Source organism: Delphinapterus leucas, chromosome 19, assembly GCF_059928025.1.
Source record: "Delphinapterus leucas isolate spDelLeu-1000000601 "Yukka" chromosome 19, BTC_Dleu_Yukka2, whole genome shotgun sequence".
NCBI lineage: Eukaryota > Metazoa > Chordata > Mammalia > Artiodactyla > Monodontidae > Delphinapterus > Delphinapterus leucas.
In genome coordinates, this window is record NC_143147.1 from 9004347 (window position 1) to 9026192 (window position 21846).

A 21846-nucleotide genomic window follows, 5' to 3' on the forward strand; every position below is an offset into this window, starting at 1 on the left:
CACCAGGATCAGAAACCCCTCTTGTCCCCCTCCCCCAGCATCAGAACGGGCACGCACCCCCAGATCCCACCACACAGAGCGGGGCCCAGCCGCCAGCATCTCCCAGGGCTCCTGCCCACCTGGAATGCCCATCCTGCCTGCCACTTTCCCCCGGCCCCCAGCCCTTCACTTCACCTTCTCCAAGCAGCTCTTGCCCTCCCCCCACGGCCCTGGGACGGAGTGCTGTTCCCCCAACGCCCGGCCCAGCACAGCTGGCTTTGAGCTGCCCTTGTAGGAGGCGGCTGGGCGGTGGCGGAGGAGACCCGCCTCGGGTGACCGCGACTCACCAGGCCTGTGGCTTCCTCTTCACCAGCCCGCGATGGCGCCTCCACTGGGAATGGGGGCTGAGGTGGTAGGTCAGCTGCCGGCACAGCTTCTCCATGGCGCCCAGCGCGTCGCCCTCCTGCAGAGGAAGCCACAGGTCCCTGAGTCGATGGAGCAGGCAGGGAGCCCAGGCCCCCACCTCCAGCTTCCTGCCTCTGCGGGACCAGCATGGACCCCAGGCTGAGCTGGGGAGGCCTGCTGTGCCGGCCCAAGGTGGCCGCCCTGAGCAGGGAGCAGGGGTTGCAAACTCGTCTGCACGATGGTTTTAGTTTTGTGAATTCGTTGCTATCATTGAAAAACCTGAGATTTCTAGAGACGTCTGGATTCCAGGTGATATGACAGTTGACCCCTTAGCCAGGGTCGCCACGGTCCCTGCCGCTCCCCGATGCCCAGGGCCTCCTTATCACGCTCACTCGCTCGCCTGACAGATACCCACTGGGTACCTCCTAGGTGCCGGGCACTTGCTCTAGAAGCTGGGGATTCAACCACAAGCAAACGTCCTTGCTCGCGTATTCCACACAGCAAAGGGGACGGTGAAATACTTTACCATGTCTCTTCTGCCCACGTCAACGGTGGGAAAATAAAAGAATGAGGCGCCAAGTGGTTCCGGCCCAGTTCATTCATCTTCGTTACCTGTCTGGCCCATCAGCATTTGACCTTGAGACCCTGGGTGTTATGGCCTGAATTGTGTCCCTCCGCCAAGTTCTTAAATTGAAGTCCTAATCCCCAATACCTCAGAATGTGGCCGTGTTTGGAAATTGGGCCTCTAAAGAGTAATTAAGGTAAAATGAGATCACTGCGGTGGGCCCTAATCCTATACGACTGGTGTCCTCATGAGACGAGATCAGGACACAGACATGTACAGAGGGGAGACCATATGAGCACACAGGGAGAAGACGGCCGTCTACACGCCAAGGAGAGACGCCTCGGAAGAAACCAACCCTGCTGACGCCTTGATCTCGGACTTCCAGCCTCCAGAACTGTGAGGAAACACATTTCTGTTGTTTAAGTGGTATTTTTGTCATGGCAGCCCCAGCAAACAAATACGCTGGGTTAAAGGATGCAGCAGAGAGATTTCAGAGGTTCCAACTCTGTCTCAAGGGGAGTCGATTCAACGAAGAGTCCCCGAGGCCTGGGAGACTGAGTGGCCCAGAGCGTGTGCTCCCACCAGATGGTCCAGTGCCAAGGGCCAAGGCCAGGAAGTACCAGGCACGGATGCAAACCCACTTGCAGACAGCAACGCGATGTGGTGAGGTCAACCGTGAGCCTGGGGCCAGTGCCCAGCAGGGCGCCTGGTACAGAGTGGCTGCTCAGTAAAGGCTGGCTTGATTATTACCGTTATCGTCATCACGCTGTTAGTGCTGTCCGCCCCCCCACCATCTGCTGTTTGGCCCTCCAAGGTTTCAGGTTACCTGTGGTCAACCTCGGTCCGAAAATATTACGCGGAAACTTCCAGAAATAAACTCAGAAGTTTACAATTGTGCGTCATTCTGAGCAGCGTGATGAAGTTGCCTGCTGTCCCACTCCTTCCCGCCTGGGACGTATATCATCCCTTTGTACAGTGCGTTATCGCTGTGTATGTTACCTGCCCTTTAGTACAGGAAAAACAGTGTTTTTAGGGTTTGGTGCTCTCTGCGGTTTCAGGCATCCCATGAAGGTCTTGGAACGTATCCCAGGGGTCACGGTGCTGGCCGGGGTGAAGGCCAACTTTGGAGGCCAAAGGGAGAAGGGGAGGGGCTGGCACATCTCGAGCTGAGGGTCTGCACCCAGGACCCGTGCATGCTGGAATCACCCAGAGCTTTAGACAACACTGCTGCCTGGGCCACCCCGCAGTGATGGGTGGGCAGCTCGGGCACGGGGACTTTTAAAAGCTCCCCTGGTGATTCCCCTGTGCTGCCAGGTGGACACACTTGAAAGACAAGAAGGACCAGCGGGTGGGGTGTGGTGGTCTGCCCGGCATCACCCCTGCGACCACCCGGGACAGAACGTGGTCAGTCTCCCACAGCACCCGTTCCAAAGCCGAAGAATGAGCTCCTGGCCCTAAACCTAACCTCCCGCAGGGCTTCCAAAATCAGGGGCCACGTACTCTCCCTCCGCCCTCCAGGCCCGGAAGGAACAGGAAAAGAGGCGGCAAAGCAGCCGCCGCAGTGCGCCGACACTGCCACCAGGGGGCAGCCGCGCGCAGGGCGAGGCCCCCAACCTGAGCCTGTTTCCTCATCTACTAAACAGGGACAGAAGATGTGGTCACTTAACAGCGGACCTGAGACCAAACGTGAGCTAATGTCCTCGGAAGTGAGAGCCCCTCCGCTTGTCTGGACTAAAGAAACACAGCTAACGTTTACCGAGTTATATTGCCTACTATACGCTGGGTACTAACTCACAGCCATCCCATGAAACAGGGGCCCCTACAATCCTGCTTGACAAATGCGGGAACCGAGGCACCAAGAAGTGGAGGGGGTGGCAGGCCACTCGCCGTGTAGGATGGCATCAGGATCCAAACCCCGCAGCCGCTCTGAGGCTGGGCTCTGCTCTGCCCTTGAGGGATGAATCTTTTGCGAAGGTTGGTTCAAGTAGCTTCTATCGTTTGCAAACCGGAAAAGCCTCAAGCAAGCCCACCTACATTTTCCCAACCCCATCACTTTCGGAAGCCCCCTCCAGGCCTCCTCCTGCAGGAAGAGGACTAAGCAGGAGTCGCCCAGCGTGGAGGACGAGGAAGGAAGGGGAGGAAGGAGGCGAAGAAGGAGGATGCTGGCCCGTCTCCTCTTATTCGGAAAGCCGCGGGGCCCAGCAGCGCTTTTGTGGGACCACACCCCACTCCCAAGCCACAGCTGACCGGTCCAGAGGCGGACCCTGGGGAAGTCCCGACTTGGGACAAGACTCCTCGGGGGCTGAGCACTGACAAGTCAACTCAGGAGCCCTGGGCAGCCATGAGGTGTCGGTACGGGGGGCGGGGAGTGAGGCTGGGTGGAGCAGAGGGAGGGGGGCAGGTGTCTGTGCTGTTTGGGGTTCTAGTGCCTCTTTCAAGCTTGGCTGCCACCGGGAAGGATAAGTCCTCTTCCTGGCTCGAGGCAGGCCGCGGAGGCTTCTGTTTCTTGCAACAGACGAGGCTGCAAGGCAGGCTGCGGAATCTGCGGCTTTCCCTCCCACCCGTGGAGAAGGAAGGAGGGGGAGGGGCTGTGGCGCAAGTCGGGTACACTGGGCACTGGCCCAGCGCCGCTGACCGCGGGCATCGGAGAAGACCCTGCCTGAGGGACTCACTGACCCATTGGGAGAGAGGCCCACGGCAGACCTGCAGGCCCCTCCGGGCCGGGTCACCGTGTCCCTCCGACTCCCCTGCCGTCTTCAACCCCCCACCCCAAGAAGTGTAGCAAGCACAGCCCCGACCGCTCTGCACCCAAGGCTTCCTCACTCAGTCATCAGACATGACTGCCCTGTGTACTGCACCCTGGATGCTGCTCCAGATCCGGAGACTGTGCTGGGTTGTTTGTTCACTCCCCACCCCGCTCTCTGTGCTGGGAAGGCTGAGCTCTTACAGACGGCACCACCCGGCCCTCCTGCTCCTGGCTGTCAGTGCGACTCAGCTAACGGGAGGGAGGTCAGAGGGCAGGAGAGAAAGGCCCAGGATTAACTCTTCTCACTCTCGCCCTGCTTTAGCCAGCCTCCAAGTCGGCCCGCACGGATGCTGGCCTCCTGGCAGGGTACAGCCTCCTCCCACACTGCGTTAGGGCTGATTGGGTGATCAATACGCTACGGCAGCAGGGACAGTATGCGACGTCTGAGGCTGGCTCATAGAAGACACTGTGCTTCTCCCTTGCTCTCGGGGATCACCCCCTCTGGGGCGAGCCATCTGCCCTGATGTGAGGAAGCTCAAGCAGTCCTGTGGACCGGTCACGGGGCTCGGAGCTAAGGCTTCCCACCAGCAGCCATGCTACCCTGCCAGTCCCCGTCGAGCCACCAGGACTCGCAGCCTGGGCCAATGTCCTGAGCCCCTAACTAGAACCCCCCGCCTGTGCTGCTCCTGAATTCCTGACCTGCAGAGATGGATCAATGGTGAATGTCTGTTGTTTTAAGCCACCATGCTTTGGGGTGACTTGCTATGCAGCAATAGAAAATACAATAAAATATAAAAGAAGAAAAAAAACACAAGGTGGCTCTGGGAGAGCTCCTCAACAAATCACTGAGCATACACCCTCATTTTAGTGTCTGCTGGTGGGAAGCCTGACGGTGGACATGATGGAACAGACGTGCTGGGTGGGAAGGAAGAAGTCCCTAAAACTTCCCGCGACACGATCCGCGCTGATAGGGGGATTTGTTCTGGGTGATTTAGGGACACCCAGGCGGAAATGTCCAGGACCGGGGAGACTTTTGAGTCTAAAGCCAGGCTGCAGATACAGACTTGGGATTCATCAATACGCAGTCAGGGTCGGGATGGGGTTTTGCTTCTTCCCCCTTCTGCGGGCAGGCACAGACCCAGCCCTTTCTAGGGTCTCGGCCCACACCCTGCTGGGGTACAGGAGGGGGTTTCTGGTAGGTTGAGAAAATCGACAGGATTCATTCGAGGTGGTCATCTTAGCAGTGGGAAGGATTATGTGTCTTGTGGATGCTTCACCAGGAGTTGGACCAGAAAGGGCTACTTTCTTCGTCCCCTCTCACAGCTAAGGGAGACGCTGCCCCCCGCCTTTTGTCTACAACCTCCCGGCACACACTTGGGCTGATCTGAAATTCTCAGATGAAAGAGGTCCGAGCAGCAAGGCCTGGCTAGCCCTGAGCCAGCTCACGTGTGTGTGTGTGTGTGTGTGTGTGTGTGTGTGTGTGTGTGCGCGCGCGCACGCGCAGAGGCCGCCCCCATCATCAGCTTGGGGACCTCAGAGCCAGGATCTCCCACCCATGCCTCAACCCCAGCTGGGAGAGTCCTTCCAGAGGGCCTCTCCTGCCACATGGCCTTGGGTACGGGGAGGGGACTGGCCAGGCCCTAGGCCTCCAGCGGGGTGGACCCCACTCTGGCTGCCTCTGGAAATCTGGGTTGGCGATCAGCCTGTTGATTTCCAAGACTCTGAGTCCACAGGGGCTGGGCCTGAGGCCGCGACATTCTTGCTTCTGTGTCCCACAACTGACCTGCTAAGTCTGAGCACCCTGCCTGGCACGTGGTCAGTGCCCACAGACTGGTTACACCTCGGCTCCTGGGCATGAGGCTCTCGGCCGTGCCGGGCACACGCCCATGCTTCCTGTAAATCATCTCACTGAGCTCTCGAAACAGCTTTATAGGGAAGGGCATGGCCATGTCCACATTCGAGTTGAGGAAAACGAAGTTCAGCTAATTAAGTGACCTAGAAGGTTACACCTGTGCGATGGACGGAATGTTTGTCCCCCCTCCGCCCCCAGTTCATATGCTGAACCCCAATCCCAACGTGATGGTGTCTGGAGGGAGGGCCTTTGAGAGGTGATTAGGATTGGATGAGGCCACGAGGGTTATCGGAAGAGACCAGAGAGCTAGCTCACCTCCCTTCTGCCACGTGAGGCCACAAGGAGAAGGTGGCCGCCTGCAAACCACAAAGAGCGTCCTCACCAGAACCTGACCAGGCCGGCACCCTGATCTCAGCCCTCCAGGCTCCAGAACTCTGAGAGATAAGTGCCTGTTGTTTATTAGCCACCCAGTCAATGGTAATTTGATGTAGGAGCCTGAGCAAAACCACCCATGAATGGCCCTCTAGCCCTCCCCAGTGGAGGGGACAGACGGCAGTGCAGGACCCCTTGGCCTCAGCCCGCAGTCCCTTAGCCCTGTCCTGTTTCCTGGGGTCGACATGGGCAGTTGGCCACCTGCAGACCCGCCTGCGTGGAGGGAGGGGAGCACTGGAACTGCCCCCAAACAGGACCCTCCTCCCCAGCCCAGCCCAGGTCTTGTGAGCCCCACGGAGCACTGATGGCCCAGAGATCCAGCACCTGAGCGCTGGCCTGCCCTGCCCAGCAGTGGGGCCCAAACGCTGGGGTTCTCACCTGGGCCGTAACCTTTCTCAGATCGCTTCATCACCTGTATTTCGTCTTCCTCAACTCTAAGATGGGCATAAAAAACAGTCCTCTCCTATTGAGCTGCTCTGAGTGCCCTGTCATCTGTCACTCCTCTCACCTGTGGGCAACTAAATCCATGCTCTGGAAAGGGCAGGGGTCTGGCACCCACAAGGCCTCCTACGGCCTGGTCTCAGCTCCCCAGGACAGCCAGGTATACCCTGAATGAGAAGCGGGCGGTTCCGGCTGCAGCCGGTCCCCTGTGGCTCCTGCACCAGCTGCTCGACCCCAGGCCTTGGGGCTCCCAGTCTGCCGACACTCATTACCTGTCACACGTCTGAGCCCAGCACCCCTGCCTCTTGCTGTATCCCTCCACCAACCCACCCCACACCTGCCCCGACGGGCACCCAGCCCTCCATGGCCAGCCCCCCACCTTGAAGTCTTGACACCAGGCAGTCCAGAGAGAAGCCAGAGAGAAGGCCCTAGACAAAGCACCAGATGGAGGTGCCACCCCAGAGCAAGGTTCCAGCCCCTGGACGCCCGGGCCAGGTGCGGCGTGGGCTTGGGAACCGCCTCTCGCCCTAATCCTAGGTCCTGCTGTGAAGTGGAGGCCGCCCCAGGCACTCCTCCATCCTGCTCTGGCTTCCTGCCCCTTCCTTCCTGCTGCAAGGAAGTGCATCTCTTGGAAGCTGCTGGAAATTGAGGGATGGGAGAGAAGAAACCAAAACAGAGAGAAAAGCCCAAGTGTGGAGCTGCCCTGCCCTGGCCCTCCTGTCCCTGCCTGGGTCCCAGCCTGGACTGTGGAGCCAGCGGGAAGAGGGGCAGATCCCCCAGACCCAGAGGGGCTGGGCAGCGCCCGCAGAGCCTGGAGAGCCTCAGAGCCAGGCAGGAAGTGGACAGGAGTGAAGTGGGTGGGTGTAAAATGACACCTGGCCTCAGAGAGGAGGACAAGTGGGCGTAGTGGGGACTGCAGCAAACAGAGCGGCATGTAGGGCCACAGCTACATTTGCTTACACAGCGCCTTTGTGCAAAGAAGACAAAGCCCATCTCTAGGTGGACACAGTCTTGCACCCGTGCCCCCGGCTGGTGGGCAGAGAGAGGGCTGGACCAAGCTGTCACCTGTCTCCCCGACCCCTGCCACCTCTGTGTACACATCTTTGTGCAGGGTACAGCCTACACAACCGTACCTGTTGGCTCTGGCCCCATGTAACAGGGGTGGCTACTCAGCTCCAGGCCTGTAGAAATGAAGAGCTTCCCATTTTTCAAGGGCAGCTAATATGGGGATTGTGTGAAATACTCTGAGGTTTACATGTTGGCAATGAATCCAGATTTACTGCAGCCCGTGGGCCAAACGAGGCCAGCGCTGATGGTGCTGGTACGCAGCCTCCGCCGTGGATGCTGGGCCTCAGGGCAGGGTGGCCAGCCCCCCTCGGGCACCGGGCTGCTCCGCCCAGGAAGCTCCCCGCTTACACCCTGGAGCTCACTGGCTCAGACCGCGGCCACCCTACCGGCTTGGGGCAGTGGATGTAGCGTGCCAGGCTGATGATAAGATCGTGTGTGATGGGGTCCACCAGGTTCCGGAAGCTGGCGTAGCGGCACAGGACGTCGTCCAGCGAGGTCGACTCCATGCCTAGGTCCTGCAAGAGGGAAGGATGCCCAGAGGTCAGCGAGGCCCACCTTACCCTGGAGCCCCGCCCAACATGCCCAGAGTACCCCCTGGCCAGGGAGGAGACCCCTCCAAAGAGGTTTCCCATCCCACATGGAAGCATTTACAGAAATTCCCCCGGGGACCAGACAAGCCCCTGCAGAGACGGCCCTCCCCAGATAGCCCCCCAGCCTTTGCCTCTCCAGTTCCCCCGAGGATGAAGCCAAGGGTTGTGGGCCGCAGCGCTGGTGGCTGCTTCTGCACGAAATTTGGAAACGGCGTGATAGTAAAACTCCCGTGCTTTGTGACAGGACCACGTATTGATATTTATTTGCTTTCTTTTTGCTTCTGGGGTCATTTTTACTGCTCCTTCTGTGAAGGACCCCGCCTTGGTGTTCCTTTGCCTTGGGAGGCTGGGTCTCTGAGTTGTGGGGTTAAAAGGAGAAGCTGCCAGGCACCCAGAAGAAGACCCCACCAGCCCTCCCCCTAAGAAAGGGTGTCAAGTGCAGTCCTCGTAACAGGAGGGGCGGGAGCACAGAGGCAAGGGGCACGGGGTGGGCGGGGGCCATGGCAGAAACCTCTGGGGCAGAGGTTCCCTAAGCCTGGGGAGGGGCAAGGGCTGGGAGCATCTGCAGAGACCCCTGTCCACCAGCAAGAGACCCCACGGGCTTGGCCAAGAGCAGTGACCGGTCTGGGTCCTAATCCCCGGGGCCTCGCTCCAAATGTTCTGGACTGTACAAGACCCGAAGATCCTTGTCCAACCCCAGGAAAGGGGCAGGCCCCCCAGACACGGCTAAGCTTGAATTTCCCACCAGCCAAGCTGGCGGGGGCTTGAAACAGAGTTAATTGCTTTAGAGAAGTAAAGAAAGATGGTTTTCTACCCCAGGGTGTTGTACTACACTTTGTGCCCTCTGTCTGTGGAAGAGCTTGGGTATGGCTTCTGACTCTTCTCAAACCCCCTCTCCAGTTTCTGTTGTCCTTGGCGGGAGCTGTGGTTCCCTCCTAGCTTGGGGCCTTGCACAGAGCAGAAAGGAACGAGGACATTCCTATCTGAGGACCACCCCACCCTAGGTCCCCTGGGCCCCCAAGCCATATGTGGAGCTGCCCCATCACCGCCTAGAGAAGGAAGGCTCCCAGCCCGGGATGCCATGGTCCAGCGACCTGCGGACAGGAATGTGTGGTGACAGGTGAGTCCCAGCTGGGGTTTGCTCCCTTGTCATTTCGGTGAGTTATCCCGAACTTTTCTAAATACCTTCCCCATGTGATTCTTAGAAATTCCCTGAAAGCAAGTAGGCTGGGTTTCGTTATTCCCAATTTACAGATGAAGAAGCAAGGCTCACAGCAGCTGACTTTGTTTTTAACTAACTGTCCGAATTTCAGGAATGGAATGTACGGCTGGTGACTATAGTTAACACAGCTGTGTGGTATATTTGAGAGCTGTGAGGAGAGTAGATTCTAAAAATTCTCATCACAAGGAAGAAAACATGTTTTCAAACTATATGAGGTGATGAATGTTAACTAAACTTATTGTGGTAATTATTTTGCAATATGTGTAAGTCAAGTAATTATGCTATACACCTTAAACTTAGTGCCAAGTCAATTATATCTCAGTAACACAGAAAGAAAAATAAATTGCATGTAATAAAGATGTTAAAAAAAAAAAAAGAATTTCAGGAATGGTAGGGGTGGGCTTCCACGTGGGCCTAGGGCCTGTCTTGGGAGGATCTGCCTTGTCTACCCGTGGGGTGAGCTGGGCAGCAAGCAGGCTGGAGGGCGGGGATGCTGCCCTGTGGTTTGGCCACTGACATTTCTAAGAGCAAAGAGAGAAAGGGCTTTGCTGGGGTATCTGGAGGGGCCGTGCTCTCTGTCCCATGGGGAGCCTCGCGAGTCCAGGTCCTAGCGGGGTCCCCCCTCACTCAATGGTTCCGGGACCTCTGCCTCCACCTCCCTGTTGGAAGAAATGGGTCTCGAGTGCCATCGAGGACACAAGGGGCCAGCCTTGGGCTGTTTCTGTTCCGCAGGAATGAGCCTCAGAGGCAGCGGCCGTGCCCGGCGCCAGGTTCTCTGGCTGCGGAGATAATTGACACGGTCTGGCGTGGACGTGGTGAGGGAGGCGCCGGATCAGGGTGCGGACAGGTCCAATCCTGCCGTGGACCTGTCCCCACCCTGCTTGTCCGGCCCCTCAGCCTCTCGGGAGGCATCCGGGGCACGCTACCTGTGTCACTGCGTCTCAGCCTCCTCGTATGTAAAATGGGGACGGTGACCCCGCGTCACAGGTGGGCGAGGGACATAAACCTAGTAACACAGGGTAACGCCTCCGCAGGGAAGAGAATCACCAGCTGAGCGCCCATCCCCCTTCGGTGCCCCCCCCGCCCCCCGCCACGTACAGAGGTTCTTAGCCTCTTTTTGGATACCAGGCCCATTTGAGAACGTGACAAAAGCCACGACCTCTCTCTCTCTAGAAAAGCCCGCGAGTCGGGGCAGGACAGGGAGCCTGGCGCACAGACCACACCGGCCTCACGGTCAGCAGGGCGTGCCGGGGCTGCGGGGACGCTAATTGTCACCAAGCAAAGTGCAGACTCCGGCGCCGCCCTCTGTGTGGTAGGAGAGGCTGGGAATGTAGGAAGCGGAATTCAGGCTGTCACTACGTGGACGAGAGACCTCTTCCCCCTTGGGGTCCGCTTCCCCATCTGTGAAATGGGCGAACGCACCCCGCTCGTAGTTGCTGAGCTGTGTCCCAAGGCCGTGGGGCTGATGGTGACAGGGGAGAGGCCCAAGGCTTTGGGCCCAGCTCTCCGCAGAACAGCTCTCTGGCTGCCCTTCAGGGTTTTTGTTTGTTTGTTTCTGTTTTTTAAAGTAGTTCTGTTGTCAGAGACGTTTGAAACCCTGGGTCTGGATGGCTGCTTGGGTTTCTTGGGTTCCTACCAGCCCTGCCCCGTCTTCCCACTCCCCTCCTTCCCAGGCCAGCAGAGGCCATCCCATCCTGGAAGGACCAAGAAAACCCTAGCTGCTAACCCAGGACGCTGGGGCAGGTGTGGGAAGATGTAAACTGTCCTTCCCCAGCCCCCCGACCCCCTGCCACATCCCGCCCTGCAGGTCCCCACCCTCCCTGTCAGTCTGGGCGCCCAGCCTGCTGACAGTGGGTCCCTCTCTCCATGCTGCTGCTGTTGTCTGGGGTCATGGAATTGTGGCTGGGGAGGGGGCAGAGGGGGGGAGGGGGCAGAGGGGGGGAGGAAGTCTCCCCTGGAAGGCAGATGTGGCTCTGCTCCCGTGCTCTGGGTAAGTTACGTGTGAGTCATGGCCACCGCCCGCCCTGTGAATTCCAGCTTGGGTGGGGCTCCCGGAGGTCCCAGGGCTCCGGGTTACAAGAAGCTGCAACAGGGAGACCCAGATGGGGGCCTGACAGACGCTGCTGCACTTTTATCTATCCTTTTATTCCTTTACTTCGACCCCACCTAGGCCCCCGGAATGCTTGTGCGGCTTTCAGACACCTCACATGTCCTGAGGGCCTCGGGCCACATCTGGCGTTCTTGGTGTCCTCTCCGTGTCACCCACACTGGGGACAAATGTGTCATGACTGCACTGACAGTGCTACCGACCCTGCCCACCAGGGACCTCAGTGTTCCGCTCTGCCCAGCGTTCTGGCTGCGTGTCGGGGTGGGGGAGTGAGGGGGGTGGAAGAACCAAATCCACGTGCGGCTCCTCCAGGCTGCCCAGGGCGACTGCTTTGGCCTTGGAGGGGCTGGCCTGCCTTTCAAATACCAGGCACTGAGGAGACTCCTAGATTCCTCATTGCGAATCTAAATGGTACTATCTCTGGGACCTGTGCGTGTGGTCCGTCCCCGATCAGAAAACCTGGGAACACCAGCCCGAGTCACTGCTTTGGGCAGCTTGGCACGGAGAGTGTCGCTGGCCTGCGACCAAGAGGGTGAACGGCAAGCACGTGTCACCTCGAAGAAGTGGGGCTCCCGTGTTACTGAAGCTTGAAGAACCAGGTTTGGGGACTCACTCCAGTGGGAAGAGTGAGGGGTACGGCTTTCCAAAAAGCGAGCAGAGATTCACAGTATTTCTCAAAGTGTGAAGGGGGTCCTCAAGACCCTTCCAGGGCCTCTGTGAGGGCCTCTTTTCCAGTGACACAGCAGCACGATGCTACATTTTCTTTGTAGACTTCAACCATCAAAACAACCTACTGCAAGACACCGAATGCAGAAGCAGTGTGTGTGAGAATCCAGCTGTCTTCTACTAAGCCAGCCACACACAAAAGGGAGTCACACAACTATGAGACAATGTCGCTCTTCTCACTATAGTTTTTCTTTTGGAAAATATAGTTATTTTCACAAAAATTTCTTTCACATTGCAAGCTTATTAACTTTAAATGAATGGATAAATAAATCTTTAAAATATTTTTGTTTTGATTTCTTATACAGCAGATGGCATTTATAAGATATGACCCACAGAGAGAAAACCTCTTTGAGGTCCTCCATAATTTAGAGTATAAAGGTTCCTCAAAAAATTAAAAACAGAACTACCATACAATCCAGCAATCCCACTTCTGGGTATATATCCAAAGGAAATGAAAACGTACTATTAAAGAGATATCTCCACTCCCATGTTCACTGCAGCGTTATTCACAACAGCCAAGACACGGCGACAACCTAAGTGCCCCTCAACCTAAGACTGGATGTAGCAGTTGTGGTCTATATACACAATAGAATACTATTCAGCCTCGAGAAAGAAAGAAACCCTGCCATTTGCAACAACGTGGATAGACCTTGAGGACATTATGCTCAGTGAGGTAAGTCAGAGAAAGACAAATACTGCATGATTTCACTTACATGTGGAACCTAAGAAGAACTGAACTCTGAAAAACAGAGTGGATTGGGGCTGGGGGGTAGGGGAACGGGAGACGGTGTTTAAAGGTACATACTTGCAACTAGAAGAAAAATAAGTCCTGGAGACTAATACACAGTACAACTATGAAAGACAACAAAACTATTGTTACCAACACTAGAAGAAGCGATGTTTATGGGACAAGACAGGGGTGTTGGCTAACGCAACAATGGCAACCACATTGCAATATAAATGTATCAAGTCAATACACTGTGGGCCTTAAACAATGTTACAGGTCAATTATATCTCAATTTAAAAGAGTTAAAAAAGTATAAAGAGGGTTCTTGGACTTCCCTGGCGGTCCAGTGGTTAAGACTCTGCGCTTCCGCTCAAGGGGGCGTGGGTTTGATCCCTGGTTGGGGAAGTTCCGCACGCCGCGCAGCACGGCCAGAAACAAAAACAAAAACAATTAAATTGGAAAAAATAAAGAGGGCTCTTGATACCCTGCGCCGGAGAACCGCAGCGCTAGAAGCATGGGGTACCCTGGGAGAAAGGGGCTAAGCTGAGCCAGGCTAGGAGCCAGGGAGCCCCTGGGGAGGGTGCAGCTTCCCTGCTATGCTCTCTCCCGTCACTCCGACCCTCAGCGAGGCTCCCTGTTGATGCGGGTGTGGTTTTGGTGGTGGAGCGGGATGGGGGCGTCTGGGAGAGGAAGCTCAGCCCATGCCCACAGCTCATGTCTGGTGTCTGGGAGCAGAAGCGATATCAATCTCGGGGGCTGGCCCCGAACTAGTGAGCTGGCACCGTGGGGACCCCGGGCAGCTTCAGAGGGGGCACCCGGGACCTCGGCAGCGCTTGGGGTGGAGGGTCAGCGGGGAATTTTGACACTTGCCTGACCGCCAGCCTCTCCTCTTCTTGGCCTTTATGGATATAATCAGAGATTTTAGATCCAGGTCACTGCTCTTATTGTTTTAATTTGTGGGGTTTTTTTTTTTTTTGTTAAAGGCACTCTATCGATGATAAAATTTGGCCATTTGCTTTCAGTTTGAACACAGATTTGCACGTCTTTGGGACTGCAATAGCGTTCAGGGCCACCGCTCAGCCCTTCCCTGGAGCTGCTCCCATACCCGCACCTCATGCCGTCGCTGCCGGAGAACGTCATCCAGAATGAATACACGGGTGGTTATTTTCTGAGCTCTAGCCTAGCTGAAAAATCCTTTATGTTAACGTCGCACCTGAAGGCAACCTGGCTAGAGAGAAACTAACCTTCAAAATGCGGTAGCCCCCTGGTACTCAGCATGGCAGGCGACTCTGAGGCAGCCTGGGTTTTGTGTCTTGAGCTGCTTTTTCTGCCCAGACGTCCATGGGATTGTCGCTGCCTCTCCTGGATGGTCTCAGCACACGGTCCCCTTCCCAGGAACATCAGTCCAACGTACAGCATAGCCCGAAAAGCAGCTGATGCCCTTACAGCAATCTCACAGCGCCACCAAGAGGGCACCCTCGGACAGCCCAGCCAAGCTCCTAACATCCCTTCCTTGTGTCTCCCCCAAGACCCCACCTGTCCCTCAGCGGCTCAGCTCAACCCTGCAAACCCTCTGAGCACCCAGCCCTTCCCTTCCTAATACAAATCAAATCAACTTCTCTGGCTCATCCAGTTCTTAGCTCAAGCCACCGCCAGCCCCACTCTAACCAGAAGATGCCAGTGTTGATGAGGATGGACACACAGCTGGAGCTCCTGTGCATTGCTGGTAGGAATGTGAAGTGGTGCAGCCACCGTGGAGAACACCACGGCGATCCCTCAAAAAATTAAAAACAGTTACCGTATGACCCAGCGACTCCACTTCTGGGTACATATGCCAAAGAACTGAAAGCAGGGACTCAGACAGATCCTTCTACGCCTATGTTCATAGCAGCATTATTCACAATGGTCAAAAGGTGGAAACGACCCAAGTGTCCATCAGCTTCTACAGACACATGGATAAACAAAGTGTGGTATATGTCTACAATGGAATAAGAAGGAATGGGATCTGACATATGCTACACTGTGGACGATCCTTGAGGACATTACGCTGAGAGAAATCAGTCACAAAAGGATGATTCCACGCATATGAGGTACCCAGAGAAGTCAACTTCATAGACACAGAGTAGAACGGCGGATGCCAGGGGCTTTCGGGGAGAGAGGCTGGGGAGTTGTTTCTGGGGGACAGAGTTTCAGTTTTGCAAGATGAAAAGAGTTCTGAGGATGACGGTGGTGACGGTTGCAAAACAATGTGAATGTGCTTAACGATACTCAAGTGTAGAAATGGTTAATTTAAGATGGTAAATTGTATGTGATGTGCATTTTGCAACAATTTAAATTTTAAAAAAAGGTCCTGCCACTTAGGCAAAAACAGACACCTTCCTGAGATACGAGGGAGCACATGTTTCTGGCCATTGTTTTTCTGCCTGCCACACCTGGTTATTACAATTTTTTACCACTGTGTGTCTAGTTGTGGGTGTTTTCTTTGAATTTACCTTCAGTGTTGGGGTCATTCCATCTACAAACATGGACCTTTTTATAGCCTGTCTCATCAGGAGGGCGGATGCTGGCTCTGAGCGCCTTCTGAGCTGACCTCTTCTCGTGTTCATCCCGTAACACACGCCCGCGAACGGGCCGGGTTTGCATTCTGCCACTGACCTCACGTCTGGCACCGTCAACCCCACTCCCACTGCTTCCAGTCAGGACTGTGTGTTGGCCAGCGTTTCGAGTCCTTGCAATTCTTATTTCGCTCATCTATCTCCCTTTTCATCTCACCCTCTGTCTTTTTTCTCTTTTTTGCCTCTTTTCGTGGCATTTTGTTCCTTTCCCACGAAGTTCATTTCCCCCGGATCCTGCCGTAGATCATTCCAGAGTCAGGGTCCAGCCTCCACAGTATTTCTCCGACGCACAGGGTTATTTTCCCCACTTGCTCACCCCTGAAGGAGGGGTGATCTAGTGAGACCCCCATCCACCATCTGTCTAGTGTGATGTTGTGATTTATAATAAGAAATAGATATTTGGTCTTTGTTCTCTTTCTGGCACAGAGCTCCTAAAACCTGCGGAATTTCCTAACTGATAAGAGAGACAAAGGTGTCTTTTGTTATGAGATGACTTTTTTTTTTTTTTTTTTTTTTTTTGCGGTACGCGGGCCTCTCACTGTTGCGGCCTCTCCTGTTGCGGAGCACAGGCTCCGGACGCGCAGGCTTAGCGGCCATGGCTCACAGGCCCAGCCGCTCCGCGGCATGTGGGATCTTCCCAGACCGGGGCACGAACCCATGTCCCCTGCATCGGCAGGCAGACTCTCAACCACTGTGCCACCAGGGAAACCCAGAGATGACTTTTTTAATGACTTTATTTTTGTTAATGAGGTGACTTTTGGAAGGCCCCTTGGTCACCTGAGGATGGGGCCAGGGGAACCAACCATGTCATTAGAGGTTGGAACTTTCAGTCCCGTCCCTATCTCAGGGAGGGGAGAGGGGATGAAGAGAATCAGTCACCAATGGCGAACGAGGTAATCAGTTGAGCCTATGTGATGAAATCTCCAGAAACTCTCCAAAGTGCGGGGTTCGGAGAGCTTCTGGGTCAGTGAGCACGGGGAGGTGTGGAGAGTGGACACCTGGAGGGCTGGAAGCTCTGTGTCCTTCTCCACACCTGGCCCTGTGCCTCTCTCCCATCTGGCTGTTCCTGAGTTACATCTTTTTTTTTTTTTAATTTATTAATTGTTGGCTGTGTTGGGTCTTGGTTGCTGTGCGCGGGCTTTTCTCTAGTTGCGGCGAGCGGGGGCTACTCTTCGTTGTGGTGCACGGGCTTCTCATTGTGGTGGCTTCTCTTCTTGCAGAGCACAGGCTCTAGGCTCACACGGGCTTCAGTAGTCGCAGCACACAGGCTTCAGTAGTTGCAGCACGTGGGCTCAGTAGTTGTGGCGCACGGGCTTAGCTGCTCCGCGGCCTGTGGGATCTTCCTGGGGCCCAAACCCGTGTCCCCTGCATTGGCAGGTGGATTCTTAACCACTGCGCCACGAGGGAGGTCCCGAGTTACATCGTTTTATAATAAACTAGTGAGTAAAATGTTTTCCTGAGTTCTGTGAGCCACTCAAATTAATCCAACCCAAGGAGAGGGTCGTGAGAACCTCCAACCTATAGTTGATTGGTCAGAAGCACGGGTAACAACCTGGACTTGTGATTAGAGTCTGAAGTGGGGGGCTGCCTTGTGGGATCCCCTTAACCTGTGGGATCGGACACCACCTCTGGGTAGAGAGCATCAGAATCGAGTTGAATTGTAGGACACCCAGCTGGTGTCGAGTAACTGCCTGTTGGTGTGAAAACCACACCCGTACGTTGGAATCTTAACCAGAATCTTGACCTTGTCCCACGGCTGCCTCCCTGGATAAGAGCCGACCGAGCCCACCTCTCAGGTGCTGGTTTGTAAGGAGCCCAGCCGGGGGACCACACCCCGGACACTGAGCTAATGTGACTCTGACCTTGGGAAGGGACATCTTTGCCCACCTCCACAGCCTGGGCCGCCCAAACTCCACAGATGGAGTCTGTGGAAACCCACAGTGGTGTCCACATCCCAGGACTTCCCCATCCCTGGCTGAGCCCACGGGCCACGCTGGACTGCCAGCGGCCACCGCTCGCGGGTTTCCCTCTCTCCTGCCTGCCTGGTGGAGGTAGCGTCTGAGGGTGGCTTTCTCCAAATACACGCAGAGATGCCTGGGGAGGTGCAGTGAGGGCAGCGCTCAACAGTACTGTTTCTGCCCCCGAATCACTGCTCGCGTGGGAAAGGGGCAGCTGCCTGACGACTCCCTCCGACTGGGGAGAAGGGGGCTTCCCCTTCCTCTGGGAGGTCTCAGCTTCCGGGGGGGAGCCGGGGCAGCTCCATCTGTCTCAGAGCTGGAAGGGGTTCCTCCCAGGCCGCCCACCTTTCTTGGCTTTCAGGAATTTTCATCTGCTTTTGGTGTGTCTCCGCAGGTATTTTAGGCGGAAGCCACTCAGCAGGCTGCCACGCACTCGCTATTTTAAACCACGAGCACCCTCTTGCCTTTTAAGTTCCAGGTTTTGGGCCTGTTCCCAGGAGGAAGGCCCTGCGGGAGATGCGCTTGTGTCTGTCTCTCTCCTCCAGGCATGAAGCTACGGCTCCTGCGGCAGAGCCCGGGGAAGGAGCAGGCAGCAGGCTCCGCATATTAACCAGAAATGGTAGACAGCTGCATTGAAGCCACCGGAGCCCGCGTGCGCGGGGCGATAACGAGGCAGTGATCGCACGCGGTCCTCCTCTGGAACATCAGAGGCCACTCTTCCGGGGGAGGGACACAGTCTGCAGTACTGGGCCTGCCTGGGCCACCGGTCTCCGTGTCCCCTCCCCCCTGACATTCTGGCTGCCTCGGGGATTCCCAGGGGAGGGACGGGAACTGTCAGGTGCTGTCAGGGAGATGCAGCCCCAGGAAGCCGCCAAGGGGAGAAGCCAGAGGAGCTCCGTGTGAATGAAGACCACGGCCTCTAAGGAAGGTGGGCAGAGTCCCGCCGGGGATGGACGGGGTGGACGGGACACCTGGGGCAAGGTACACACCACGTGTGAGAAACGGAAACGGATGTGCCGGGCTAAATGGCAGCGCCCCAAAGACAACTCCACATCCCTAGTCCCCAGAACGTGTGAATTTATCTCATTTGGAAAAAGGGTCTTTGCAGAAGGATCTCAAGATGAGATCATCCCGGGTTACCCAGTTGGGCCCTAAATCCAACGCCAGGTGTCCTAACTAGAGACAGACACAGAGAAGAAGGGGATGGGAAATGGATGCAGCCAGGGCCACCAGCCGCTGACGCGAAGAAGAGTGAACTCTCCCGACAGCCTCTCAAGGGAGGGTGGCCTGCCCACACCTTGATTTGAGCCTTCTGGTCTCCAGAGCCGTGAGAGAAGAAGTTTCTGTCGTTCGAAGCCACCGTCTGTGACGGCAGCCCTAGGAAACTAATACAGCGGATGGAAACAGCGGTGGCATTTTCCCCAGGGGACGCACCAAGGCGAAAAGGTTAGGGCAAGTGGGCGGGGACCCCTTTCCTCCTCTGGCCTGTGCTGACCTCAACCAGGAGCACAGCTGTGGGCAACTGGGACCGTTATCGGCAGAAACCTCCTTGCTGCTTCCACCAGCCCTGGGTCCTCTCTGGATGCGTGTACCCCCGACATACTCTCCTTTGCTGTCTGCTCCCAGAGGTGGGACTGGGCTAGTCAGAGATGCTCCCTGTAGGGAATTTCCTGGCGCTCCAGTGGCTAGGACTCCGTGCTTTCACTCCCGAGGGCCTGGGGTTCAATCCCTGGACAGGGTTAACTAAGATCCCGCAAGCCGGGTGGCACAGCCAAAAAAAAAAAAAAAGAAATGCTCCCTATAGAACCACATCCCCTAAGACGGTTTCCAGCCCAATGTAAGAAAGAACATTTAAAAACAAGTGGTAAAGGGAATCCTGACACACACTCCAACAGGATGAACCGGGAGGACATGATGCTAAATGAAATAAGGCAGTCACAGAAGGACACACACTGTATGATGCCACTCGTATGAGGTCCCTAGAGGAGTCCAATCCATAGAGACAGAAGGTAGGATGGAGGTTGCCAGGGGCTGGGGAGAAGGGGATGGGGAATTAGTGTTTAATGGGGACAGAGTTTCAGTTTGGGAAAATGAAGAGCTCTGTAGATGGATGGTTGCACAACACTGTAGATGTGCTTAATGCCACTGAACTGTACACGTAAAAGTGGTTAAAATGATAAGCTTTATGTTATCTACCCTTTACCACAATTAAAAAAAAATCAAGTAGTGAGTTCACAGACACTGGAACTATGTAAGCAGTGGGGAGAGATCCCTTAGTGCTGCTGTAGCAGGAGTTCTGTACCAGGAGGGAAGGTGGCTGCTAAGGACTCTTTCTTCGGGCCCCCTGGGATGTGTCATTAGCGTGGCCTTGGATGCACGATCCCGGAGCCAAGGGCGTGGGGTGTTCACCATCCAAGAGGACACCGCTAAACAGCTGAAGAGGTGGGGCCCTGAGGGCAGGAGGAACAGGGGAGGACGGATGAAAGGAACAGCAGCAGACAGAATCCAGCCCAGCGGTGAAGCCGCCCGGACAGGGGAGTTGGAGGGGGCGCAGTTCGGGGTACTGAGGACAGAAGGTCGCTCTTGGGCTCATCCACTGCCTCTTAACCCCCAAGGTGTTGAACTACACCGGCAGACACTGGAGTAATGCAGCTCAGATGCACCCAGAAATTCATAAATCTGGCGCTTCACACACTTGTAACACTGTAGAGAATCACCTAACAGATGAGGCCTGCAATTCCGATTTGAAAGGGGTGAGTGAGTAACTGACTTTAGGCTTATGATTTTAAGCAGGACGCTGAAGGAGGATCTGGCCGAGTTTGTGACAGTTTCGAAATGTTTAACAGAATTTAATATTCACCGTATTTATAAGCTTATTGCATTTTAAGAACTGTTCAGGAGCTTGGGAAAGTCCCGCTTTTTAGGACGGCTATTTATAAACTTAAGAAAACTGGATATATTAAATTTGCAAAATCACTAAGATATTGAAAGAAACTTAACAAAGTTATAAGCCCTCTACCCTTAAATGTGATTATTTAAATCTACTAGATTCATAAACAGAATGGCATTTGTAGCTTAGACTTAAAATCTTAGGGAAACAGTAGGCTTTAACATTTTTTAGTTCAGTATGTTGAATCGTAATTGAGAAAATCTAGCACCCATGAGTACTGCGTGTGTCTGTATATATGTGCGTGTATGTGCGTGTGTGGTGTGTGTGCACAAACACGCCTCAAGGACACCATAAACCTCCCAGGGACACGACAATGAGGCCGAGGTCCGGGCGGGCAGCTGTCCTTGTGTGTGTGTGTCCAGTGTAGCCCGTCCCCGGGGAGGGAGGCCAGAGGTGCGCGCACGCGCGCGCCACACACACACACACACACACACACACACACACACACACACTCTCTCTCTCTCTCTCTCTCTCTCTCTCTCTCTCTCTCTCTCTCTCTCAGACTTCAGAAACACCAAACAGCAAAGCAAACTTGAAGAAGTCATAAAAGCTACCGCCGCGTTGGCCTCTCCCTGAAAGAAACCCGCTGGCATTGGCCTGCCTGCTGGCAAGGCTGCTCCCACCGGCTCCAGGGTGGGCACTGCCCCTCGGGCCGCCGGCCGCCGCTGCCCTGCCCACTTGCCTGTCCGGCTGAGGGGCGAGGCCGGTTCTCTCGTCCCACCGCAGGGCCGCTGTCCCCCAGGGGCGGCTGGGGGCTCCTGCCCCTCCACGACCACCGGCCCTGCAGGGTTTGAAGGCGGGCACCCTGGCAGGTGACCCTCCTTAACTGTGACAAGTGCCTGGTGGGTCTGCTCTCCCCGCCAGCACGCAGCGTGCCGGCTTCACGGCTGCACGTTATTTGTGTTTTAACTTTGAGGTCTTTAAAAACGACACTCTCTGCACAAAGCAGGCCTCTGGAAACAGATGTTTGACCATTGCCAAGTGTAATGCAATTAAAATCCAAGAAACAGCAGTAGCAACAAATAAATAAAAGGCTGCTTTCTCTTCAGAAAAACATAAAATCAGCCGGGAGGCACAGCAGGCCAGAAGAGGGTTTGCTCCGCCCCCTGTGGTCACAGGTCCACCCAGGTTCTGCTCAGGGCGGGGCAGGAGCCTCCCAGGCTCCAGGCCTGAGGTAGCCCCTAGGTCACTGTGTGGCCCCAGGCACGTGCCCCCCACCACTGCGCCCTGCTCCCGTCCGATGTTTCAGCCACCGCTTTAAGACTGAAAGGCTGGGAGCATTCGTGCTACTTCCCAAACTTATTTTCCAGCCTCCCGCTCCCCAGAGCACCTTGTGGGCTTATGATTCTGCAGAAAGGCTGGGGCCAGCAGGTCCCTGAGGTCCACCCGCTCCTACATTCCACAGATTCTCAGCACTCTGTCATCCACCCCGCGCCCTCCTGATCTGTGCTTGGGAGATAATC

General features: G+C 55.6%; 1 protein-coding gene across 1 annotated transcript in view; it reads right to left on the reverse strand.

Annotated features, from left to right (window-relative positions):
- LRRC75A (leucine rich repeat containing 75A) overlaps window positions 1-21846 on the reverse strand; it is a 36177-nt gene that overhangs the window by 4116 nt on the left and 10215 nt on the right. The window contains exons 3-4 of the mRNA XM_089900300.1: window positions 7875-8003; window positions 327-442 (exon numbers count right to left, since the gene is read on the reverse strand). Of these exons, the coding sequence (XP_089756426.1) occupies window positions 327-442; window positions 7875-8003 (245 nt within the window). The remainder of the gene's footprint in view (window positions 1-326; window positions 443-7874; window positions 8004-21846) is intronic.